The 26,167-nt window shown below is 39.3% G+C and overlaps 1 protein-coding gene and 1 long non-coding RNA gene across 8 annotated transcripts in view; one reads left to right on the top strand and one right to left on the bottom strand.

The window, feature by feature from the left end:
• LOC106093786 (axotactin) overlaps nucleotides 1–26,167 on the top strand; it is a 448,664-nt gene that overhangs the window by 131,469 nt on the left and 291,028 nt on the right. For all 7 annotated transcript variants that reach the window (XM_059363679.1, XM_059363659.1, XM_059363628.1 and 4 more), the window contains exons 8-9: nucleotides 3,853–4,383; nucleotides 13,538–13,734. In XM_059363679.1, coding sequence (XP_059219662.1) covers nucleotides 3,853–4,383; nucleotides 13,538–13,734 — 728 coding nt within the window. The remainder of the gene's footprint in view (nucleotides 1–3,852; nucleotides 4,384–13,537; nucleotides 13,735–26,167) is intronic.
• LOC106095158 (uncharacterized) lies at nucleotides 13,181–13,543 on the bottom strand. The gene is made up of 2 exons (XR_001222702.2): nucleotides 13,445–13,543; nucleotides 13,181–13,387 (listed from the first exon to the last, which is right to left on the bottom strand). It is a non-coding gene; the product is annotated as an uncharacterized LOC106095158 (long non-coding RNA).

Raw genomic sequence — 26,167 nt, 5'->3', positions numbered from 1 at the left:
GCTATGGAAGGATAAATAATGGATTTTTCACCAGATTGTGAAGAAAGGTGGTTTACATATATGCCCGAAGTGGTAGGTAACCAATGTTCGGCCCGGCCGCACTTATGCCTTTTCACTTGTTTTTGTTAAATTTTCTTCTGGCCTCCGAGCGAACTCACCTTTCAAACATATACTATAATTGTGAGCTTGTTTTAGACATTTAAAGAGTAGGGGACCCAAGTTGGGACGAAAAGTCGGCTTTTAGACAAAATAGCAAAAGTTTCGGCGTTTCGACTAATTGTAAAAAGTCGATTTTTCGACTATATCAAAAAGTTGGCTTTAACAAAATGTAAATGTTTCGACTTTTTTTTTCAAAAATTTTCTAAATAAGGTACTCATATTTCGCGCAAGTTTTTGTAGACTTTTGCCGTCAAGATATAATCTTTTTTTTGTGTTTTCATAAAGTGGATGAATTAAGAAGAGTTCAAAATACAAAATTGGAGCACCTTATATCAAAACCAGTCCGCTACCTTTAAACCTATTTGGCATATTGCAAAAGTTTTCCCATTCCCGTTTACCTTCTCCTTTTTTATACACACCACCAAAGGATGGAGGTATACTAATACTATTCATTCCGTTTGTAAACCTCGAAATATTCGTCTAAGACCCCACAAAGTATATAAATTCTTCATCGCCTCAACTTTCTGAGTCCATCTAGCCGTGTCCGCCGTGTCGGTCGAACGCGTAAAGCCAGCCACTTCAAATTTTGCACAGATACTTAGTATTGATGCAGATTATTGGAAATTGCAAATGGGTCATATCAGTTCAGATTTAATTTCTTGAGCCAAATGGAAGAAAAATGAGGAATGTACCTCAATTTTTTTTTTTTGATTTGGCTGTTATGACTTTCAACAACTGTGTGAAGTACGGTTCGAATTTGTCTATAACCTGATATGGCTCCCATATAAACCGATCTTCCGATTTGACTTCTTGAGCCCTTACAAGACGCAATTTTTGTGCGATTTGGCTGAAATTTTGCTATGGTGTTCTGTTATGACTTTCAGCAACTGTGCCAAATACGGTCCAAATTAGTCTATAACTTGATGTAGCTCTCATGTAAACCGGTCTCTCGATCATCCTTGTTCGGTTACTAGAGCTTTATTTTTGGCTGGTTTTAGTTTCAACTAAATTTATTTTGTATATATTTTTAGCAGAATCCATGGTGGTGGGTTTCTAAGATTCGGCCTGGCCGAACTTAGTACGCTTTTACTTGTTGTATTTGAATTAAAGCTTGAATATCCTAGACTACTTTCAACTAGTGTTACTCTGAATGTTGAAACCCAAGTAGAACATCACATTTTATTGCACATTGAGTAACGAGCTTTTATTCTCTATTATTTCATCTATAACACTCCAAAACAAACACAAAACGATTTCTATTCTATCCGATTTTATGTATCCGGCATTATCAAAGACTATTTTACAGAAATGTAGAATTTTTCAAATTTTGTTATTGTAGTCACCATTAAACATGAAAACAGACCAGACCGCCTTCGCCGAATCGGAGTCTATCTATTCTAAATGCCATTTAGACTTCGCAAAATTCTGTATTTTTTTTTTTTGACAAATTGGAACAAAAATGTGGTTTTCAGAGCAAAAATACCGAAATTGTGGGTACGTTCGTATCTGACCTATACTTAAAGTTGGACTCTTATGGACCATATTCGCATTTTATAGGCTTAAGAGGTTTAATCTGGAGATCGATCTATATGGTATCTATGTCAAAATGTGGACTGGGATGAGTAAATTATAAAAAAAATTCAAAATTTCAGCAATATCGAACATCAAATACGCATTTTAGCAGCTGAAGATTTCAAATCTGGAGTCTAGTTTTTACCGGGGCAATGAAAATATATAGTCCAGCTTATTTTCCTTGTGCAGTTTTCTTTTCGACTATTCGACTTCAAAATGAATTATTCGAATTTTATAATCATTGAAAGTCGAATTCGACTTTTCGATTTTTTTACACAAAAAGTCAATTAATCGAAAGGTGACTTTGGGATCCCTATTGTAGAGGATGACATAAACTTTTACGTGTTCTTCACGTACAAAAAAAAGTTAAATAGTGTCATAAGTATAATATTACTCAAAATTGAAAGAACATACATATATATAGGAGCTATATCCAAGTCTGAACAGAGTTCTTACATTTTCAATAGGCTTTGTATCAAGGCCAAAAAGATTGTGAGTCGATCCGTTAACCTACGAGTACCAATGGGTCTATCTCTCTTTATACAAATGCATTAAGTCATAAAATAACCTATACCTCAGTAGTGGTATCAATACCGATTGCTGGCTGACTGAACATTACACAATAAAATAACCTAAACTTAGACGTTTAAGGGTATGCCTCTATGCACTCACGCCCTCTGCCAAATGAAAGATACATAGGAGATAAACAAACGATTTATCTCTTTGTATAATAGAGCAATTTTTGCTGTAAACATCGTCCCAGCCCTGGCTATGTCCCTGTTCCAAAAGTTTTATTTTTTTGCGTGTAGAACCAGAAATTAAAACAGTGAATTGTATGGTGTTATACACGTCGACATCCCTGCCCAATATAGTTGGATATAACTGCCATATAGGCTGATCTCCCAATTTTGGGTCCTGCGCTTATCAATGGCGGATGTATTACTGTCTTGGCCCCATAAACGGAGCATGTACAAGCAGACTTCGTACAAAATTGGAGCAGAGAGTTAGGTTAGAGTCCTTCGCCATCAGTGCTAGATATGGTCCAATCGGACCATAGTTAGGCCCCCGGACATCAGTGCTGGGTATGGTCGTAGTCGGACCATATATAGATGTAGTTGCCTTATTAAACTATTTTACAAATTTTGGCAGTAAAGTAATAAAAACTGATTTGAAATCCAATATCTCTAAAACTTTCAACAGGTAATTAGGTTTCTCTATGCTCGGGTTTAGGATTAAGATATTCGCTTTTGCTGATTTCGGCTTAAAATCTCCTAGCAATACTTTAATTCCAATATAGGGCTACCAATAGAGCTGCCAAACCATCGATAATCGCAACATTCGATATTTTAAATAATAAATGTCGATAGTATATATACTATAGTTAATGTCCCATCGGCCGGGTCGTATCTTATATACACTCCATCGTGGATCGCATTTGTCGAGTTCTTTCCCGGTATCTTTTTTTAGGCAAATAAAGTATAAAATAATAGAATTGGGGAGATTATAAATAGGGTGATCGGTTTATATGGGATCTGTATCAGGCTATAGACCGCTTCAGGCTACATTTAACACATATGACACGTTGAAGGTCATGGAAGAAGCCGTTGTACAAAATTTCAAGTTTAAATTGATATTTTGCCTATCTAGCCAAGTTTAATTTTTGCCAAAATTTAACAAAAATAGACTATACATGGCGCCTATATAGGGCGCAATTTCCATTCGGTTAGACTACAATTTTTTACAATGATCTCTCTCATGAACTCCAACTGACTTTATTAAATTTGCTTTTATCCGGTCTGATGTTTACTTCTCATTTTCGTTTAAAATATAGGTGAAGAAAACTTGAAAAAAGTATCGATGCCATATTTATTAATAGAAACACCGAAAATATCGAAAGTTGCGATAATCAATAGTTTGCCAGCTCTGTTTTCTACAACATTACGGTAAATGGTCACATGCCTTTTGTTTTCTGTCGATTTCTTATGTACTCAGCCATATTGATGCTTATCTCTTAAAACCCTTTGTAATGAAAAACTACTCTCAAATGTTCATATGTAAGCACTTAATTAATCATGATTGCAATTTTTCTTTCTTTCTTTCGTTTACCCCTTTTTAAAACAGCTGCAACAATTATAACATTGCGTGGGTCCAGCTATGTCTCATATCGCATCTACGATTGGAAGGATCGCGTCCATTCGTCGACGACACGCATCAGTCTTATGTTTCGCACACAATTCGATGACTCCGCTTTGTTCTATGCCAGCGGCGAGTCACTGAAGCATCAGTATATTGCAGCCTCCATTAAGAATCAGTCCATCTATGTGGAGATGGACTTCGGTGACAATGTCATGTCGACCATACTCACAGATGATCTGACACGTAGTTATTGGCATAATTTGACCATCTACCATGAGCATCGCACCGTTCGCATCATTCTGGACCAGCAGATGAAGATACTCGAGGTACCCGGTACGGTGAGTGGCAATCTTCTGTTCGATCCGGAAATTTATTTTGGCGGCGGTCCGGATTTGCATAAGAAGAAGGGCTTGGCATCGCATAATAATTTTGTCGGTTCGTTAAAGAATGTCTACTACGATGATGTGTCCATTCTGTATGAATTGCATCGTGGCAATCCAAAAGTACACTATCATGGTAAGTACGGATACGGATGTACGTGTTTAGCTTGTAAGTAGATGTAGCTGTGTATTGTGAGAGTGTGTATAAGATGTAAAACTCGCCATAACTTCTGCTAGGAAACGCTTGTGTATGTATTTAAGTGTGTGTGCGTGAGAGGGGGACGTGTTTCCTTTCACTCTGTTCGTGCTTTGGACAAATGAGCAGCGAACTTCAGCGGCTGTGAACACACGAAAACATGAGTTCTTTTGCATATTTGTGTTGTATGTAGTTGTAGCATGACATTTTTACGTGTATTGGCCGTTTGTTGCATACGTTTCCTTGCATATGAAGTTCTGTCGCAGAAGCATAATCTCATTTTCCTGATGTACATGGCCAGAGATAAAGTGTACTTGTGGGAAAATGTTCACATCGAAATGAAAGGTTATGAGCTACGAAGCAGGTTTAACAGACCTTATGATGATATATTGCTGAAAATTATGGTAGTAGTTATCAAAATTGAGCTAATACTATGAGATAAGGTTCGAAGCGCAACGGATAACTTATGGCAAAAAACAAGTAAAAGCGTGCTAAGTTCGGCCGGGCCGAATCTTATATACCCTCCACCATGGATCGCATTTGTCAAGTTCTTTTCCCGGCATCTCTTCTTAGGCAAAAAAGTATATAAGAAAAGAGTTACTCTGCTATTAAAACGATATCAAGATATGGTCCGGTTCGGACCACAATTAAATTATTATTGGAGGCCTGTGTAAAATTTCAGCCAATTCGTTTAAGAATTGCGCCCATTGGGGCTCACGAAGTAAAATAGAGAGAACGATTTATATGGGATCTGTATCGGGCTATAGACCGATTCAGACTATAATAAACACGTTTGTTGATGGTCATGAGAGGATCCATCGTACAAAATTTCAGGCATATCGGATAATAATTGCGACCTCTAGGGGTCAAGAAGTCAAGATCCCAGATCGGTTTATATGGCAGCTATATCAGGTTATGAACCGATTTGAACCTTATTTGACCCAGTTGTTGAAAGTAAAAATAAAATACGTCATGCAAAATTTCAGCCAAATCGGATAGGAATTGCGCCCTCTAGAAGCTCAAGAAATCAAATCCCCAGATCTGTTTACATGACAGCTATATCAGTTTATGAACCGATTTGAACCATACTTGGCACAGTTGTTGGATATCATAACGAAATACTTCGTGCAAAAATTCATTCAAATCGGATAAGAATTGTGCCCTCTAGAGGGTCAAGAAGTCAAGACCCAAGATCGGTTTATATGGCAGCTATATCAGGTTATGGACCGATTTGAACCATACTTGGCACAGTTGTTGTCGTGCGAAATTCCATTCCAATCGGATAAGAATTGCGCACTCTAGAGGCTCAAGAAATAAAGACCCAAGATCGGTTTATATGGTAGCTATATCAGGTTATGGACCGATTTGAACCATACTTGGCACTGTTGTTGGATATAATAAGAAAACACGTGGTGCAAAATTTCATTCCAATCGGATAAGAATTGTGCACTCTAGAGGCTCAAGAAGTCAAGACCCAAGATCGGTTTATATGGCAACTATATCAGGTTATGGACCGATTTCAACCATACTTGGCACAGTTGTTGGATATCATAACAAAACACGTTGTGCAAAATTTCGTTCCAATCGGATAAGAATTGCGCACTCTACAGGCTCAAGAAGTCAAGACCCAAGATCGGTTTATATGACAGCTATATCAAAACATGGACCGATATGGCCCATTTACAATACCAACCGACCTACACTAATAAGAAGAATTTGTGCAAAATTTCAAGCGGCTAGCTTTACTCCTTCGGAAGTTAGCGTGCTTTCGACAGACAGACGGACGGACGGACGGACGGACGGACGGACGGACGGACGGACAGACGGACGGACATGGCTAGATCGACATAAAATGTCACGACGATCAAGAATATATATACTTTATGGGGTCTCAGACGAATATTTCGAGTAGTTACAAACAGAATGACGAAATTAGTATACCCCCCATCTTATGGTGGAGGGTATAAAAAATAGAGGTTGTTTAATCTTTAATTTTTCTAGTTTGCCCAGGAAACCTAACTTCATCAGGTGATATTAAGTTAGACTGCCTGGGCAACATACACTCGGTAGCTGTTCACGGCTTTCTCTATCAGGAGCATATATTAATACTATTTAGAAGCTGGTGAGGTTTATGAATATCCAAACTGACATATCTGGACGGTAGATGCCAAGCCTCAAAATCGTAAATTGGATGCCTGTTGGGATAACATTCGGATAGATACTTCTTAAGCAACAGTATCTTTGTGCAGGAAAAGTCTTTGCTTTGGAGGAGTAGAGAAATTTGTCCCTAAGATACTCTCTTTTGACTGATCTTGAGGACCAGTAGTTTAACCCCCAGAGCACATCCTTGGTACATTTGTGTATGCAGGCTTAGTGGTCACTAAAACATTTCGGTTAGGTTAGGTTGAAAAGAGGGTGCAGATATTAATCCGCCCCATGCTAATATGGACATACACCTAAGCCAGTAATCGGCTTGTTGTGCGCTCTAAAAACTATAAAGTAACCTCCAAAAAGAAAGTTTTAACTTAGGAATTCCTTGCTACTTAAAAAATCCTTAATTGTTTTCAATACAACTCCCCTAAGTTGGTTCATGTCTGGTATTGTGTCTCCACCTAAGTGCCGGTATCTGTTAGACACGAAAGCCGGACAATGACAAAGATAATAATCCAACGTCTCATTATCTTCCCCGCATGCCCTACACATGCTATCACTTGCAGCACCGATTTTGCATAAGTGAACTCGTATGTTTGCCGTTATGATACCAAATGCTATACTGACGTCCTTCTTACTTTTTTTCAGTAATAGCCCCGTCTTCTCACGATCCGGATCACTATATAGGATTTTCGCGGTCCTACCGACTGTTTCGCTGTTGCACAGTGTTAAATGTGCATTTGTCGCCCACTCCCTTAACTCGGACTGCGTCGACCCGAAAGGCTTCGGGCTAACCAAGTTTATTGACGGCAGTCCTTTGACCTTCACCGCCAAATTGTCTTTCCTTTCATTTCCCCTTACTCCGTTATGGCCCGGCACTCAAACGATGCGGATTTTGGCATCCTCAGAGAAATGCTCCAACGTCTCATCATCTTCCCCGCATACCCTACACATGCTATCACTTGCCGCACCGATTTTACGTAGTAAAACGTAGACCTGTTTGTCCCGTTATGATACCAATAGCTATACTGACCTCCTTCTTGCTTTCCTTCAGAAATAGCTTCGTTTTCTCACGATCTGGATCCCTCCCATATGATTTTCGCCGTCCTACCGACCGTTTCGCTGTTCCACATGTCCACTGCGTCGACCCGAAATGCTTCAGGTTATTCAAGTTTATTGATGGCCGTCCTCTGGCCTTCACCGCCAAATCATTTGCCCTTTCATTTCCCCTTACTCCGTTATGGCCCGGTACCCAAACGATGCGGATTTTGCCATACTCAGAGAAGACTTTAATCTCCTTCTAATACTGCAAGACTGTTCGTGACCTTACCGTCCTGGTTATTATTGCCCTTATGGTAATTTTACTGTCGGTAAAGATGTTCACCCTTGACGTCCTCGCGTTAACACCACACCACCTTACGCATTATCTGCCTCGCACTTAATGTGGGTCAATGGGTTGGATATCTAGAACAGTCTCCAGTGCCCTAGTGGGCGTTGTCCTCATTGCTTCGCCTATGCAAATACAATATGTTCTCTAAACCTGTTATATGGTCCTTATTTTGCACTTTTTCTCCATAGCTGTCCACCAAACTACTGAGGCGTAAGTAACTATTGGTCTAATCACGCTTCTGTAGAATCAGTGGACTACGGCCTGTCTACATAGTGCCCAACATCTGTGAGCTTTCTCAGTACGCTTCTGAATGTGACACTTCAATTCAGTTTCCTGTCCAAGATCACACCTAAGTATTTGACCTTGTCAGATATCGAAATCGTCTTATTGAGGAAACGTGGTGCGTTATATTGGCCCACCTTCGTCTTCCTCGTGAACAGGCATATTTCAGTCTTCTCTGGGTTAACATTGATATCACTAGGTCTAGCCCAGTCATATGACATATGCAAGACTCTTTCGGCCCTTCTGCATAGCTCGTTCGGATCCTTAGAAGTATCATAACATCGTCTGCGTAGCAGATGGATTCAAAGTCGGAATCCGTAACAAGTCATTTATGGTGGTCACCCCATAGGAGTGGCGATAAAATGCGCCCCTGTGGCGTGCCCTGTGCCACTTTCTCGCTTATAAAGGGTGATTTTTTTGAGGTTAGGATTTTCATGCATTAGTATTTGACAGATCACGTGGGATTTCAGACATGGTGTCAAAGAGAAAGATGCTCAGTATGCTTTGACATTTCATCATGAATAGACTTACTAACGAGCAACGCTTGCAAATCATTGAATTTTATTACCAAAATCAGTGTTCGGTTCGAAATGTGTTCAAATTTTGACAAATTTTGTTCAGCGATGAGGCTCATTTCTGGTTGAATGGCTACGTAAATAAGCAAAATTGCCGCATTTGGAGTGAAGAGCAACCAGAAGCCGTTCAAGAACTGCCCATGCATCCCGAAAAATGCACTGTTTGGTGTGGTTTGTACGCTGGTGGAATCATTGGACCGTATTTTTTCAAAGATGCTGTTGGACGCAACGTTACGGTGAATGAACACATTTCGAACCGAACACTGATTTTGGTAATAAAATTCAATGATTTGCAAGCGTTGCTCGTTAGTAAGTCTATTCATGATGAAATGTCAAAGCATACTGAGCATCTTTCTCTTTGACACCATGTCTGAAATCCCACGTGATCTGTCAAATACTAATGCATGATAATCCTAACCTCAAAAAAATCACCCTTTATTTATGCCATGGGACACACAATTTATCCACCTGTTCCTTAGCATATGGTTTATCCAGTCTCTAAGGACCGGGTTCACCCAGTACTGGTCTAAGGATGGATCAATGTGCACATTGTTAAAGGTCCCCCCTCCCCCGATGTCAATGCATACCGCCAGTATATACGTTTTGGCATCGAAGGAATCTACTATTTTATGCACAACCTGCAGGGCAGTCTTCACCGACCTTCCCTTGACATAGGCGTACTATTTGTATGCGTACTATATGTATGAGCAGTTCGCTGGATGTTCTACTCTTTATCATGGTGTCCACAATACGTTCCATGGTTTTGAGTAGAAAGGATGTAAGGCTTATGGGTCTGCAGGCCTTTGGTGCCGCATAACTTGCCTTGCCGAGTTTGTGTATAAACACCTCCCTTGCCTCCTTCCAGGCTTTCGGAGTATATGCAAGTTCTAAGCACGCTATGAAAATGTTGGTCAGACGAGGCGCCAGATAGTCTGCCTCTTTCAGCAGTAACGCCGGAAATATTCCATCAGGTCCGGGTGACTTAAATGGTTTGAAGCTCCTCAAGGATTCCTTCACCATAAATTCCGTTATTATAAAACTTCGATCTACGTCATTATTCCAAGATTTCGGTGTCTCAATGAGTCCCATCGAATCCAGTGGAAAATGGGTTTTCGTCAAAAGCCTCAACATGTCCTCCGTCGTCTCTGCTTTCACACCCATGTCGTCTACTAACGTTTCAGTTTGCACATGGGTTTTGAGAGAAATTTTTTTTAATCTTGGCGGTGTCATTAACGCTATCAACCTGTTCGCAGAAAAGATTCCAGGAGGCACGTTTTGCCGCTCTGGTAATCTTATTGTATTCCTTGAACCGTGTGTAATACACATCCCAATAAACTTCCGCTTTTTTACGACGTACTTTGTAAAAAAGTCTGCGGACCTCTTTCCCAATATTGCGAACCTCCCTGGTCATCCAGGGGCTTTCTTGGGCTGATTTCCTTTCCCGAAGAGGACAACTATCTTCGAAGGACCCCACCAGTGCAGTCGTAATCCTGTTGACATTTTCGTCAATTTCTCTATGGTTGAACAATCTAACTTATCTTGCCCAAGTCTTCTTCTGAGTAGCCTTCTGAATTTTGTCCAGTTGGTTTTCAACTTATTCCGGAAACTTATCGGATTCGGCGCCGGCCGTGCTATTCTAAACCTAATGGTCAGAGAAAGAGTGTTCCATGTAGACCCTCTAATCCTGAACCACATAGATCAGATTTTCCGAACATATCGTCACATCTAATACCTCCTCCCTAATCCTATTAACAAAGGTAGCGGTGTTACTAATATTAAGCGTTATTATGTCGTTAGTATTAAAGAACTCTGCCAGGGGATGGCCCAGCTTATTAGCGTTGGTGCTACCCCACGAAATGTGGTGAGAGTGTTTTGCTTTCTTCACCAGCCGTTGCAGCTCCGACGTGGGTGGCGGTGTCGAAAGGCAGTTAAAGTGATGCCAGGTATGCTCCACCGTCTCCTGTCTCACCACTGTTGCATCCAACTTTGACAACTCTGGGGAAAATATTGGGTTGCCCAAAAAGTAAATATATAATTCAAATTTTTGTGACAAATAACGCAGGTCCTCGGCCGAGTATCAGTTATAGCATAGAATAATTGGTAGTTGATATGGTTTAGTCCAGAGACTTTATTCCGGGTCGTCCATGGCTCCCGAATTAAGGCAATATGAATCTTGCCCTTGCTGACATCAGGCAGTGCAGTGCCAGGAAAGTCAATGCAGTCTAAAGAACAGGGAGCAGATGAGAGATCTTTACTTACAGGCTGGTGACGAACTGTGCATCCCTCTGGTTGATCAGTCTCTTCCTCATTGATTAGTCTGACGACTAGTTGTGCTCTTGAGGCATTACTCTCGACTACAGGAGCAAAGGCAGTACCTATTCCGACATACGGATATATATTTTTTTTCTTTGAGGCATTGTAGCCGCTTCACTCAAGGCTACCAATACATTTTCACTAAAATTTTTAAAACAACTAAAATTTGCATAAATTTGATATCTAGAAATCCGACCAAAGTCAGTACATATTGTAGAAGCCATGTAGTAAATCGTTGGGCAAAATGCGTTAGCAAAGGCCTTAAAAGGGAAAATCGGGAGATGCATATATATGCGAGTATTGAAATAATTTGATAATGTATTTGAACAAATATAAATACGCTGACAAAGGATCTAAAATTGAAATTCGGGTGATAAATATATATGGCAGCTATAACTTAATCTGAACCGATTTCCATGAAATTCAACAGCAATGCCGGGAGTCATAAGGAAATTATTTCTATCACAATGGATGAAAACGTCTAAGTGAGTCTGCCACCTAAATGTGACCTAACCTATGTACAGGCATAAATGCCCATGGACATGGAAACAGCGTACAAATGTGTTTGTGTGCCCACCACTGTTTCCAAACACTGTATCAAATATATCACTTGTTAAACATGTAAAGGATGATTTAGGGGCCGACATTGATTTTCAATAACTTAAACGACGGTGTATCTTTCTATGGTTCAAATTGAAATTGAGAAACGAGCAAAAAGCAAGTAAAAGCGGGCTTAGTTTGTGCGGGCCGAATCTTATACACCCAACACCATGGATTCTGCTAAAAATTTAAACAAAACCAATTTAGCTGAAGGGCACAATCTTATTCCACATACCAAACTTCTATGAAACCAGTAAAAATTAAAGCTTGTAGAACCGAACAAGGATCATCGAGAGACCGGTTTACATGGGAGATATATTGGGTTATAGACTGATTCAGACCGTAATTGGGCCAGTTGTTGGAAGTCGTAACAGAACACTGCATGCATAATGTCAGCCAATTGGAGCTTCCAGCGCCCCATGCTCAAGAAGTCAAATCGGGAGATCGGTTTATATGGGAGATATATCAGTTTATATACCGATTTGGACTGTTCTTGGCACAGTTGTAGGAAGTCATAACTAATCAACACATGCAAAATTTCAGCCAAATCGGATAAGAATTGAATGGCTCAAGAAGTGAAAATCCAACATCGGTTTATATGGCAGCTATATCAAAACATGGACCAATATGGACCATTTACAATACAAACCGACCTACACTAATAAGAAGTAAAATTTCAAGCGGCTTACTTTACTCCTTCGAAAGTTAGCGTGCTTTCGACAGACAGACGGACGCATATGGCTAGATCGACTTAAATTGCCATAACGATCAAGAATATATATACTTTATGGGCTCTTAGACGAATATTTCGAGGTGCTACAAATAGAATGATTAAATTAGTTTAACCCAATCATAGTATGGAGGGTATAAAAATCGAATGGGATCCATGGCTCTGAAAGTCTTGATGCTCTGTGCACCGACTTCACAGTATTCAAAGAAATATTATGTTTGCCTATTGCGCCGGCCATGTTTATGATTACTTCTTAGTTATTTCTTCCCAAATGCAAGTCGAACTTAGTAACCATGATTAGATATGATATGACAATACGCATTACAAACATGAACTACAATGGCGGCAGCCGCGATATTCATATCGACATTCCCATAGCGTTGATAGTGAACAATAAAGTTCCGCCATCTATTACTTCTGCTCAAAAATATTATATTTCTATATTCAAAAATCTGTTGATCAGACATTTTCTTTTCAGTAATCAACTCTTCCCGCCTAACATAATTCTCATGATCATAAAGCCCGCTAGCATCCATTGGGCCAATTAGTTTCCTACGAAAATAAAATTTACTTTAAAATATCAAATTATGAAGAAATTGTTCATGGGAATAAAATTTTCCTATTCCAATTTTCACATTTCCTAATAAATAAAAAAGATTTTTTCAGCAAATAATGCCATTAAAGCACACACAATAATTTGAATTTTCTCATATAGCCAATTTATCTGCATGCAGCAGGATATGAGATTTTATTCTTCACTATCGCTGTTAATAAATCATAAAAAAAAACTCAATAAACATTCAATTGCATACTGCACTGAGTGATGTTCTCATTTCATTTTGTCAATCATCATGCTTGCTACTGCTTGAGAATGTTTCAACTTTTTCATTTGGCTGCAATAACCTGCAGATGTGTATGAATTTTGCAAATTCGAACGATAAAAATTCCATAAATTTTTACTTAACGTTTTCCCCTCTGCTGTTTTGATTTTTTCTTTTTTTTTTTGCTGTCATGGCGCTGCTTATTAATGCTGTCATCCCTGCAATTTTGTAGGTGTCCTGGAAGCGGAATTTGAAGAAAATGAAGTGAATGTCATACCAATAACATATCCTTTTGCAACATCACACATTTGGTGGCCCATAAATCATGCCGAGGAATTTAATATCAAGTTCGATTTCCGCAGTAGCCGACCAGCAGCCATACTGGCTTATAGTGATGTGACAACGAAAGACGGAAACGGTTATTGGGAGGTAAGTGGTGTGTGAAATATCTTTAGATTTGAAAATATATCAATGTATGAGTATGCTTGTGTACGATTTTTGATTCTTGTTGTACAAAATATTTTGCACTTGACAAATTTGTACTCGTATATGAAAATATAAAGGTTGCGTTGTTGCTTTACCTGTTACAAACACAGCATAATTTTATATGACATTATGGTAAAAGTTTGTAAAATTACATTTAAAATCGTTTTTATCTTTGAAGTATAACAAAAAGTTTCATTAAATGCAAATATCAGAAAATGATATGTTCTAAGAATTTTAGACATTGTCAATGCCATCGAAATAGGAATTAAATTCCGTCGAGGAGGCAATAGAATAATAGAAGGAGTTATTACTGCATGAACAGTTTGTGTCATCCACTTAAGATACAAATTGCTGCGATAACAGCCCCATAATATTTATTTTGGTTTTTTATCTGCAAAATTCAAAATTGAAATTATGCAGATGGTCTTGATAGCACCTCAGCTCTAACCTTTGATTTTGGATACCTATTGAAATATCGAATAGAACCTTCTACGATTTTCATACGATGGTACAAAAATTGTGGCTTCTACAGCCTTAAAAGTCGAAACGCATAAAAGACATATATGGAAGTTTTATCTAAATCTGATTCGATTTTGATGAAATTTCGCACACATATTGGGTTATCAATTAAAACATCTCATGAAAAATTTTTTAAAGATCGGACTAAAATTATATACATTCTTAAAAGTCGAAACGCAAAAAAGATATATATGGGAACTTTACCTAAATCTGGTTCGATGGAATATATATATAATCGAGTGAGGCACACTCATTACTCGTTTTACGTTTGACATTTGTTTGATATATATTACAAAATAATTATTTGTTGTTAGATTTCTGGGTATGATGACAAGTTTTAAGGATGTTCTTCAGCCCCATTTTTATAATTATACCCTACACCACCACTGTAGTACAGATAGATTTGTGCATTTGTTTGCAACACTTAGAAGGAGAAGATCTAGACCCATCGATAAGTATACGGATCGGATTAGAATCACTTCCTGATTCGATTTAGCTATGTCCGTCTGGCTGTCTGTCCATGTATTCTTGTAATCAAGGTACAGGTCGCATTTGTCGTCCGATTTTCATAAAAAAGTGTCATTTTTGTCCAAGAACGAACGCTATTGATTTTGAAAGAAAATCGGAGCTCCCATATATATCTTTCATCCAATGTGCACTTTGAAAGCTGTAGAAGCCACAATTTTGGCCCGATCATTACAATATTTGGCTCGAAGTGTTTTTTTAAACGACCCAAATTCTTGCAAAATTTTGTTGAAATCGGTCCAGATTTAGATATAGCTCCCATATAAATCTTTCATCCGATATGCCCTTTTAAAGCTGTAATTTTGGTGCGATCTGTACCAAATTTGGCATAAAATGTTTCGTGTGACGTTCCAACATGTGTGCAAAATTTTATCTAAATGGGTTCATATTTAGATATAGCTCCCATATATAACTTTCGTCTGATTTGACCTATTTAGGCTGTAGAAGGCACAATTTTGGTCCGATCTTTACCAAATTTGGCACGAAGTGCTTTTTGTGACGTTCCAATATATATGTATAATTTCATTATAATCGGATCAGATCAAGATATAACTCCCATGTATATCTTTCATCCGATATGGTCTTTTAAGGCTGTAGAAGGTACAATTTTGGTCCGATTTTTACCAAATTTGGCACAAAGTGCTTTTTTTGATGTCTTAGTATGTGTGCAAAATTTCATTAGAATCGGATCAGATTTATGTATAGCTCCCATTTTTTCATCCGATATGGCCTTTTAATGCTGTAGAAGACACAATTTTGGCCCGATCTCTACACAATTTTTCATGAGATGGTTTAATTGAAATCTCAATACGTGTGCAAAATTTTCTTCAAAATCGATTTAGATAAAACTCCCATTTATATATTTTATGCGTTTCGACTTTTAAGGCTGTAGAAGCCACAATTTTCGTATCATCGTAAGAAAATCGTATAAGGTTCTATTCGATATTTCAACAGGTAGGCAAAATTAAAGTCTGACTAAAGTGCTATCGATTAAAAGTATTACGTATACTCGGTGGTGTAGTGTATTATATAGTCGGCACCGCCCGACTGGTTTTTAAAATAAAATTAAAATTTCCATTTAGTTTTAATAGTAGTCATAGGTGGTCTAATTCAAAACTTTTTATCTACTATACCCTACACCATCAGTGTGGTACAGGGCATCATTGATTTGTGCATTTGTTTGTAACCCTAAGAAGGAGAAGAGCTAGACCCATTGATAAGTATACCGATCGACTCAGAATCACTTTCTGATTCGATTTAGCCATGTCCGTCTGAGAATCCATGTATTCATGTAATCAAAGCGCAGGCCTTATTTGTTGTCCAATCATCACGAAATTTTGCACATATCACTTTTTCGGCCCAACGACGAATGCGAATGAATTTAGATATAGCTCCCATATATATGTATCGCTTGATTTGCACTTAAATAGCCGAAGTAAGGATAATTTTCATTTTTATCGCCGGATTTGCACTTACATGGCCGAAGTATCAACAATTTTCAAACGATCTGTTTAATAGTCGGTTCAGATTTAGATATAGCTCTCATATATTGGGTTGCCTAAAAAGTAATTGCGGATTTTTTAAAAACAAGTAAATGCATTTTTAATAAAACTTAGAATAAACTTTAATCAAATATATAATTGCCATTTTGTTCGATAACCTTTTGCCATCTTCCTGGCAAATTTAGTATTCCACGCTCATAGAACTTCTGGCCTTTATCTGCAAAAAACTGAACCAAGTGCGATTTTATAGCCTCATCATTGCCGAAAGTTTTACCATTTAAGGAGTTCTGCATAGATCGAAATAAATGGTAGTCTGATGGTGCAAGGTCAGGGCTATATGGTGGATGCATCAAAAGTTCCCAGCCAAACTCACTCAGTTTTTGGCGAGTGACCAAAGATGTGTGCGGTCTAGCGTTGTCCTGGTGGAATATGACACCTTTACGATTGATCAATTCTGGTTGCTTCTCCTTGATGGCTGTATTCAATTTGTCCAATTGTTGACAGTAAACATCCGAATTAATCGTTTGGTTCCTTGGAAGCAGCTCAAAATATACCACACCATTCCAATCCCACCAAACAGACAGCATAACCTTCTTTTGGTGGATATCAGCCTTTGAAGTGGTTTGAGCTGGTTCACTTGGACCATGATCGTTGGCTTGGACCATGATCGTTTTCGACTAACGTTGTTGTAAACAATCCATTTTTCATCTCCAGTTATGATTCGTTTTAAAAACGGATCGAATTCATTGCGTTTATGGCGCATATCACAAGCGTTGATTCGGTTTGCACGACGTGTTTTGTTAAGATATCCAACAACTGCGCCAAATCGGTCCATAACCTGATATATCTGCCATATAAACCGATCTTGGGTCTTGACTTCTTGAGCCTCTAGAGTGCGCAATTCTTATCCGATTGGAACGAAATTTTGCACGACGTGTTTTGTTATGATATCCAACAACTGCGCCAAGTATGGTTCAAATCGGTCCTTAACCTGATATAGTTGTCATATAATCGATCTTGGGTCTTGACTTTTTGAGCTTCTAGAGGGCGCAATTCTTATCCGATTTGAATGAATTTTTGCACGAAGTATTTTGTTACGATATCCAACAAACGTCCCAAGTATGGCTCAAATCGGTTCATAACCTGATATAGCTATCATATAAACAGATCTGGGGACTTGATTTCTTGAGTTTCTAGTAGGCGCAATTCCTATCTGATTTGGCTGAAATTTTGCACGACCTATTTTATTCTTACTTTCAACAACTGTGTCAAATAAGGTTCAAATCGGTTCATAACCTGATATATCTGCCATATAAAGCGATCTGGGATCTTGACTTCTTGAGCCTCTAGAGGTCGCAATTGTTATCCGATTTGCCTGAAATGTTGTGCGACGGATCCTCCCATGACCATCAACGTACGTGTTTATTATGGTCTGAATCGGTCTATAGCCCGATACAGCTCCCATATAAATCGATCTCTCTATTTTACTTCTTGAGCCCCAAAGGGCGCAATTCTTATTCGAATTGGCAGATATTTTACACAGGTCTCCAACATATAATTTAATTGTGGTCCAAACCGGACCATATCTTGATATCGCTCTAATAGCAGATCAAATCTTTTCTTATTTCCTTTTTTGCCTAAGAAGAGATGCCGGGAAAAGAACTCGACAAATGCGATCCATGGAGGTGGGTATATAAGATTCGGCCCGGCCGAACTTAGTACGCTTTTACTTGTTTTATTATAGGTTAGGTTAGGTTGGAAAGAGGGTGCAGATATTAATCCGCCACATGCCACTATGGGCATACAGCTAAGCCAGTAATCGGCTTGTTGTGCGCTCTAAAAACTATAAAGTAACCTCTAAAAAGAAAATTTTTAGTTACGAATTTAGTGCTACTTATAAAATCCTTAATTGTTTTTTGAATACCTCTCCCCTAAGTTGGTTCATGTCTGATATTGTGTCTTTACCTAAGTACCGGTATCTGTTGGACGCGAAAGCCGGGCAATGACAAAGGAAATGCTCCAACGTCTCATCATCTACACATGATATCACTTGCCGCACCGATTTTACATAAATGAGTCCTATGTGTCCCGTTATGACACCAATAGCTATACTGACCTTCTTCGTGCTTCCTTTCAGTAATAGCCTCGTCTTCACACGATCTGGATCGCCCCCATATGATTTTCGCCCGTCCTACCGACCGTTTCGCTGTTCCACAATGTTGCATGCGCACTCGTCGCGTTCGGACTGCGTCGACCTGAAAGGCTTCCGGTTAACCAAGTTTATTGATGGCAGTCCTCTGGCCTTCAACGCCAAATCGTCTGCCCTTTCATTTACCATTACTCCATTATGGCCCGGCACCCAAACGATGCTGATTTTCCCATCCTCAGAGAAGACGTTAATCTATTTCTTACACTGCAAGACTGTTCGTGACCTTATTATCCTGGTTGTTATTGCCCTTACGGCAATTTTGCTATCGGTAAAGATGTTCACACTCGACGTCCTCGCGTTAGCACCACACCACTCCACGCATTCCGTGATCGCCTGGATCTCCGCCTGCAGGACCGTATTATGGTCAGGCAGTATAAAACAGATCTCAGTCCCTGGGTTCTTAATTCAAACCCCCAGGCCCACTCTGTCCTCTAGCTTTGATCCATCAGTGTAACATGATCTTCCAGATGGCAACACTAGGGTTCCGCCAATCCAAGACTTTGCCGATGGCAGCAGTGCCCCATCTCGGGTATCCGATCGGAAACCTCTCCCCTTTCTCGTCGTCGCGTTAGCAACACACCACTTCACGCATTCCGTGATTGTCCGGATCTCCGCCTGCAGGACCGTATAAGAGTCAGGCAGTATAAAACAGATCTCAGTCCCTAGGTTCTCAATTCACACCCCCACTCTGTCCCCTAGCTTTGATCCATCAGTGCCGATGGCAGCAGTGCCCCATCTCGGGTATCCGATCGGAAACCTCTTCCCTTCTTTCCAGGTTTCCTTTCGTCTCCTCGATTATACTGTGATGGTATGATGAAGATGGTATGCTCCCATCCTCAATCCATTTTCTCATCGCCATAAATCTCATAGCCGCAGTGGCTGCCTCACACCTTATTATTTTTATAATAATAATTTGATTATAAAAAAAAATTAAATATAATTACTCTTATGATCAAATTAATAGAAAATAGAGGTTGTGCGTGACTTTTGGCGATTGTTTGGAAAGGATTTTACTATAGTTTTATTAAAATAAATCGCGATTTTTATACCCTCCACCATAAGATGGGGGGTATACTAATTTCGTCATTCTGATTGTAACTAATCGAAATATTCGTCTGAGACCCCATAAAGTATATATATTGTATTGTATGTCGATCTAGCCATGTCCGTCCGTCTGTCCGTCCGTCCGTCCGTCCGTCTCTCTGTCGAAAGCACGCTAACTTCCGTAGGTCGGTTGGTATTGTAAATGGGGCATATCGGTCCATGTTTTGATATAGCTGCCATATAAACCGATCTTGGGTCTTGACTTCTTGAGCCTCTAGAGTGCGCAATTCTTATCCGATTGGGATGAAATTTTGCACGACGTGTTTTGTTATGATATCCAACAACTGTGCCAAGTATGGTTCAAATCGGTTCATAACCTGATATAGCTGCCATATAAACCGATCTTGGTTCTTGACTTCTTGAGCCTCTAGAGTGTGCAATTCTTATCCGATTGGAATGAAATTTTGCACGACGTGTTTTGTTACGATATTCAACAACTGTGCCAAGTATGGTTCAAATTGGTTTATAACCTTATATAGCTGTCATATAAATCGATCTTGGGTCTTGACTTCTTGAGCCTCTAGAGTGCGCAATTCGTATCCGATTGGAATGAAATTTTGCACGTAGTATTTTGTTATGATATCCAACAACTGTGCCAAATATGGTTCAAATCGGTTCATAACCTGATATAGCTGTCATATAAACAGATCATGGGACTTGACTTCTTGAGCTTCTAGAGGGCTCAATTTCTATCCGATTTGGCTGAAATTTCAAGTCGGTTCATAACCTGATATAGCTGCCATATAAACCGATCTGGGATCTTGACTTCTTGAGCCTCTAGAGGTCGCAATTATTATCCGATTTGCCTGAAATTTTGTACGACGGATTCTCTCATGACCAATAACATATGTGTTTATTATGGTCTGAATTGGTCTATAGGCCGATACAGCTCCCATATAAATCGATCTCTCCAGTTTACTTCTTGAGCCCACAAAGGGCGCAATTCTTATTCGAATTGGCTGACATTTTACACAGGTCTCCAACATATAATTTAATTGTGGTCCAAACCGGACCATATCTTGATATCGCTCTAATAGCAGAGCAAATCTTTACTTATATCCTGTTTTGCCTAAGAAGAGATGCCGGGAAAAGAACTCGACAAATGCGATCCATGGTGGAGGGTATATAAGATTCGGCCCGGCCGAATTTCCATTTCCGCCATTGTATTTTCTTAAGCGCTTGTCACTAAAATACGACGTCAAATTTGGCTGAAATTTTTCACGTAGTGTTCTGTTATGATTTCCAACAATTGTGCAAAGTACGGTCTAAATCGACCTATAATCTGATATAGTTCTCATATAAACCAATATCCCGATTTGACTTCTTGAGCCCTTACTAGCCGCAATTTTTTTCCGATTTGGCAGAAATGATGTATGTGTGGTTCCGTTATGACTTTCGACAACTGTGCCAAGTACGGACCAAATAGGTTTGTAACCCGATATAGCTCCTTTATACGCCGATCTCCCGATTTGACTTCGCAAGCCCTTACAAGCCACAATTTTTATCCGATTTGGCTGAAATTTTGCATGCATTTTGTTATGACTTCGAACAACTGTGCCACGAAAAGTCGAAATCGGTATATAACCCGTATAGCTCCCATATAAACCGATCTCACGATTTTACTTCTCCAGTCCTTACAAGCCGCAATTTTTGTTCGATGTGGCTGAAATTTTGCATGTTATGGTCTGTTACGACTTCCAAGGACTGCGTCAAATACGGTCCAAATCAGTCTATAACCTGATTTAACTCCCATGTAAACCGGTCTCTCGATCATCATTGTTCTGTTCCTAGAAGCTTTAATTGTTGCTAGTTTGACAGAAGTTTGGTATGTAGAATAAAATTATGCCCTTCTAAAAAATTTAATTTGTATAAAATTTTTGCAGAATCCATGGTGGTAGGTTCCCACGATTCGGCTGGCCGAACTTAGCACGCTTTTACTGTTGTTATTTGTAATTGCATAATATCGATAACTATCTAGGACAATTTTGCTAGAACATCTGACTTGCACAGAATAGGATAGAAATAAAACCCTGCAACTACCAACGAAAGATGTCCCTGTTTTTTACAACATAGTGCAAAGCACGTTTTATCGACTGCATGATAACAATAACAATAATTAGCTATCCGGTCCAACTTGGCAATGGCTATCTTTCCAGGACATCTGACTTGCATTTAATGTACGAGTATAATGTTATAAAAACATACCCTATATCGCCTATCATTTTTATACCCACCACCATAGATAGGATGGTGGTGGGTATATAATCTAGTCATTCCGTTTGTAACACCTCAAAATATTCGTCTAGGACCCTTTAGTGTATATATATTTTTTATCGTCTCGACGTTCTGAGTCCATCTAGCCATGTCCGTCCGTCTGTTTTTTTCAAATCACGATAGTGTTCGAACGCATAAAAGAAGCCGCTTTAAATTTTGCACAGTTTCTTAATATTCATGTGAGTTGTTGGGAATTGCAAATGGTGCAGATTTGGATATAGCTCCCATATAAACCGATCTCCAGATTTTACATCTTAAGACACTGGAAGCCGCAATTTTTCTCCGATTTGGCTGAATTTTTAACAACAAATGTGCTAAGTACGGTCCGAATCGGTCTATAACCTGATATAGTTATCACATAAACTGATCTCCCGATTTGATTTCTTGAGCCCTTACAAGCAGCAATTTTTGTCCGATTTGGCTGAAATGTTGCATGTGGTGTTTTGTTAAGACCAATAACTGTGCTAAGTACGGTCCGAGTCGGTTTATAACCTGATATAGCAGCCATATTAACCGATCTCCCGATTTGACTTCTTGAGTTCTTACAAGCCGCAATTTTTGTCCGATTTGGCTGAAATGTGGTGCTCCGGCGACTTCCAACAACTGTTCGAATTACGGTCCAAATCAGTCTATAACTTGATATAGCTCCCATGTAAACCCGTCTCTCGGTTTAAGTTTATTTTGTACAAATTTTTAGCATAATCTATGGTGGTGGGTTCCCAAGATTCGGCCCGGCCGAACTTAGCACGCTTTTACTTGTTTTAAAATACGATGCGTACAACAAGAAAACCACCAAAATCAACGAATGCGTACTTATAAAATAAAAAAAAAAAAAAGTAAAAGCGTGCTAAGTTCGGCCGGGCCGAGTCTTATATACCCTCCACCATGGATCACATTTGTCGAATTCTTTTCCCGGCATCTCTTCTTAGGCAAACCGACTGAACCGACTTGTACTTTATTTGACATAGTTGTTAAAAGTAACAATAAAAAAAATCTTGCGAAATTTCAGCCAAATCGGATAGAAATTGCGACCTCTAGAAGCTCAAGAAGTCAGGTCCCCTGATCTGTTTATATGACAGCTATATCAGGTTATGAACCGATTTGAACCATATTTGACACAGTTGTTGGATATCACAACAAAATACTACGTGCCAAAATTCACTCAAATTGGATAAGAATTGCGCCCTCTAGAGGCTCAAAAAGTCAAGACCCAAGATCGGTTTATATGACAGCTATATAAGGTTATGGACCGGTTTCAACCATACTTGGCACAGTTGTTGGATATCGTTACAAAACACGTCGTGCAAAATTTCATTCCAATTGGATAAGAATTGCGCACTCTATAGGCTCAAGAAGTCAAGACCCAAGATCGGTTTATATGGCAGCTATATCAGGTTATATACCGATTTGAACCATACTTGGCACAGATGTTGGATATCATAATAAAACACGTCGTGCAAAATTCCATTCTAATCGGATAAGGATTGCGCACTCTAGAGGCTCAAGAAGTCAAGATCCCAGATCGCTTTATATGGCAGCTATATCAGGTTATGAACCGATTTGAACCTTATTTGACACAGTTGTTGAAAGTAAAAATAAAATACGTCATGCTAAATTTTAGCCGAATCGGATAAGAATTGCGCCCTCTAGAAGCTCAAGAAGTCAAGACCCAAGATCGGTTTATATGGCAGCTATATCAGGTTATGGACCGATGTAAACCATACTTGGCACAGATGTTGGGTATCATAACAAAACACGTCGTGCGAAATTTCATCCCAATCGGATAAGAATTGCGCACTCTAGAGGCTCAAGAAGTCAAGACCCAAGATCGGTTTATATGGCAGCTATATCAGGTTATGAACCGATTTGAACTATACTTGGCACAGTTGTTTGGTATAATAACAAAACACGTCGTGCAAAATTTCATCCCAATCGGATAAGAACTGCGCACTCTAGAGGCTCAAGAAGTCAAGACCCCAGATAGGTTTATATGGCAGCTATATCAGGTTATAAACCGATTTGAACCATACTTGGCACAGTTGTTGGATATCATAACAAAACACGTCGTGCAAAATTTCATCCCAATCGGATAAGAATTGCGCACTCTAGAGGCTCAAGAAGTCAAGACCCAAGATCGGTTTATATGGCAGCTATATCAAAACATGGACCGATATGGCCCATTTACAATAGCAACCGACCTACACCAATAAGAAGTATTTGTGCAAAATTTCAAGCGGCTAGCTTTACTCCTTCGGAAGTGAGCGTGCTTTCGACAGACGGACGGACGGACGGACGGACGGGCGGACGGACGGACAGACGGACGGACATGGATAGATCGACATAAAATTTCACGACGATCAAGAATATATATACTTTATGGGGTCTCAGACGAATATTTCGAGTAGTTACAATCAGAATGACGAAATTAGTATACCCCCCATCTTATGGTGGAGGGTATAAAAACTGTCGCCATAATAGAGATACTTATTCCGGTGGTTTCACCGGTTTATTCTGCGAAAAGAAAAATACGGCAAAGCAACCACACAATAGACTAAAATGACTGGTGATATGACCGGTAATTTATGTTTAGAGAGGTGGATTTACCCCAAACTTCCTGCAGGGTGGATTCTCTTACTTACTTACTTCTCTTACCGCCTATGGCAATCGCTTTACTAATGCACTTTTCTGTTTTCAATCATTGTTCCTAATCCATGTCTGCTCATTATGGAATCGAAGTTTTTGCAGTTGTTTATGGCAACTTGGGGGGCCACCGTAGTGCAGAGGTTAGCATGTCCGCCTATGATGCTGAACGCCTGGGTTTGATTAATGGCGACAACATATGACTCGGCTATAACAAGAAGGTCCCTCGAAAAACATTATTTGCTATGTATGAACTTTGCCCCTGTTCCTTTATGGGATGTTTATGTTCAAATTTGCATTTATGCTTACTTTGAGGGGCTATTGGTTTTCACTCCTATCACTTATAACTGAGAGACCTTCCACGTTCTGCCAACTGGCCATGCATCGTAAAGGTTAAATATACTCCCGAGGGCATTAAAATGTAATTCCAACATCCACGCGGCAATCCCTGGGTAGCGGACACGACATTTTGGTTGGCTAGGGGATCGAGAGGCTTTTGCCCCAGAAACGGACTTCAGAATTTCGTGCCTGGGTTCAGAATTAGGGGGTGTGCCCTGTAAGGTAAATTTCCCCCAAATTTCGTGTGTAATACCTCGAAACATACATAATAAATATTCTCAATTGCATGAGTATTCGAATTCAATCTAGCAATATCCGTCCGTCCGTTCAACAGGTAGACAAAATCACGATACCGTCGGAACGAATGAGGCTAGTCGCATGAAATTTTGCATAGATACTTCTTATTGGGGTTCATTAGCTGTCCAATTTTGGCCATATTGGGTAGATTGATTATAAAAAAAGGGCCAACTTTACCCTGAACTAGGCTTTCAAACTGTTCAATAGCTGAGATTCATCAAAAGATGTGTGCAAGTATTTAATATTTTTAATATCCATTGCAGGATTCGCAGGAAAAATATAAAAAAACAAAAAGTGAAATTTTCACAAAAATATTTAAACAATTTTTATCCTGTAATACAAAATTCAATGATATTTTTTTTTCTAAATATAAAATTTAAATGGAATTTTTCCAAAGACAAAATTTTAAATTTAAAAGTTAAAAAAGGTTATATTATTTCCAAAGACAAAATTCAATAAAATTTTTTTTAAAGAAAAAATTCCGATGAGATTTTTGCTAAGACTAAATCTAGGATAGGAAACTTAATTGGAACCGCACTTGAGGTCGAGTGCCACTGCTGCCAGCGGCACAGTCTTGGACTGACGGAACCCTTGTATTGCCATCTGGAAGATCATGTTACACGGATGGATCAAAGCTAGGGAACAGAGTGGGCCTAGGGGTTTACATTGAAAACCCAGGGACTGACATCTGTTTTAGACTGCCTGACCATAATACGGTCCTGCAGGCGGAGATCCGGGCGATTACGGAATGCGTGAGGTGGTGTGGTGCTAAAGCGAGGACGTCGAGTGTGAACATCTTTACCGACAGTATAATTGCTATAAGGGCAATAACAACCATGAGAGTAAGGTGACGAACAGTCTTGCAGTGTAAGAAGGAGATTAACGTCTTCTCGAGGATGGCACAATCCGCATCATTTGGGTGCCGGGCCATAACGGAATAAAGTGGAATGAAAAGGGGAGACGTTTT

The sequence above is a fragment of the Stomoxys calcitrans genome, chromosome 1 (assembly GCF_963082655.1).
Source record: "Stomoxys calcitrans chromosome 1, idStoCalc2.1, whole genome shotgun sequence".
Lineage (NCBI taxonomy): Eukaryota > Metazoa > Arthropoda > Insecta > Diptera > Muscidae > Stomoxys > Stomoxys calcitrans.
This window is presented reverse-complemented; position numbering and strand designations above follow the sequence as displayed.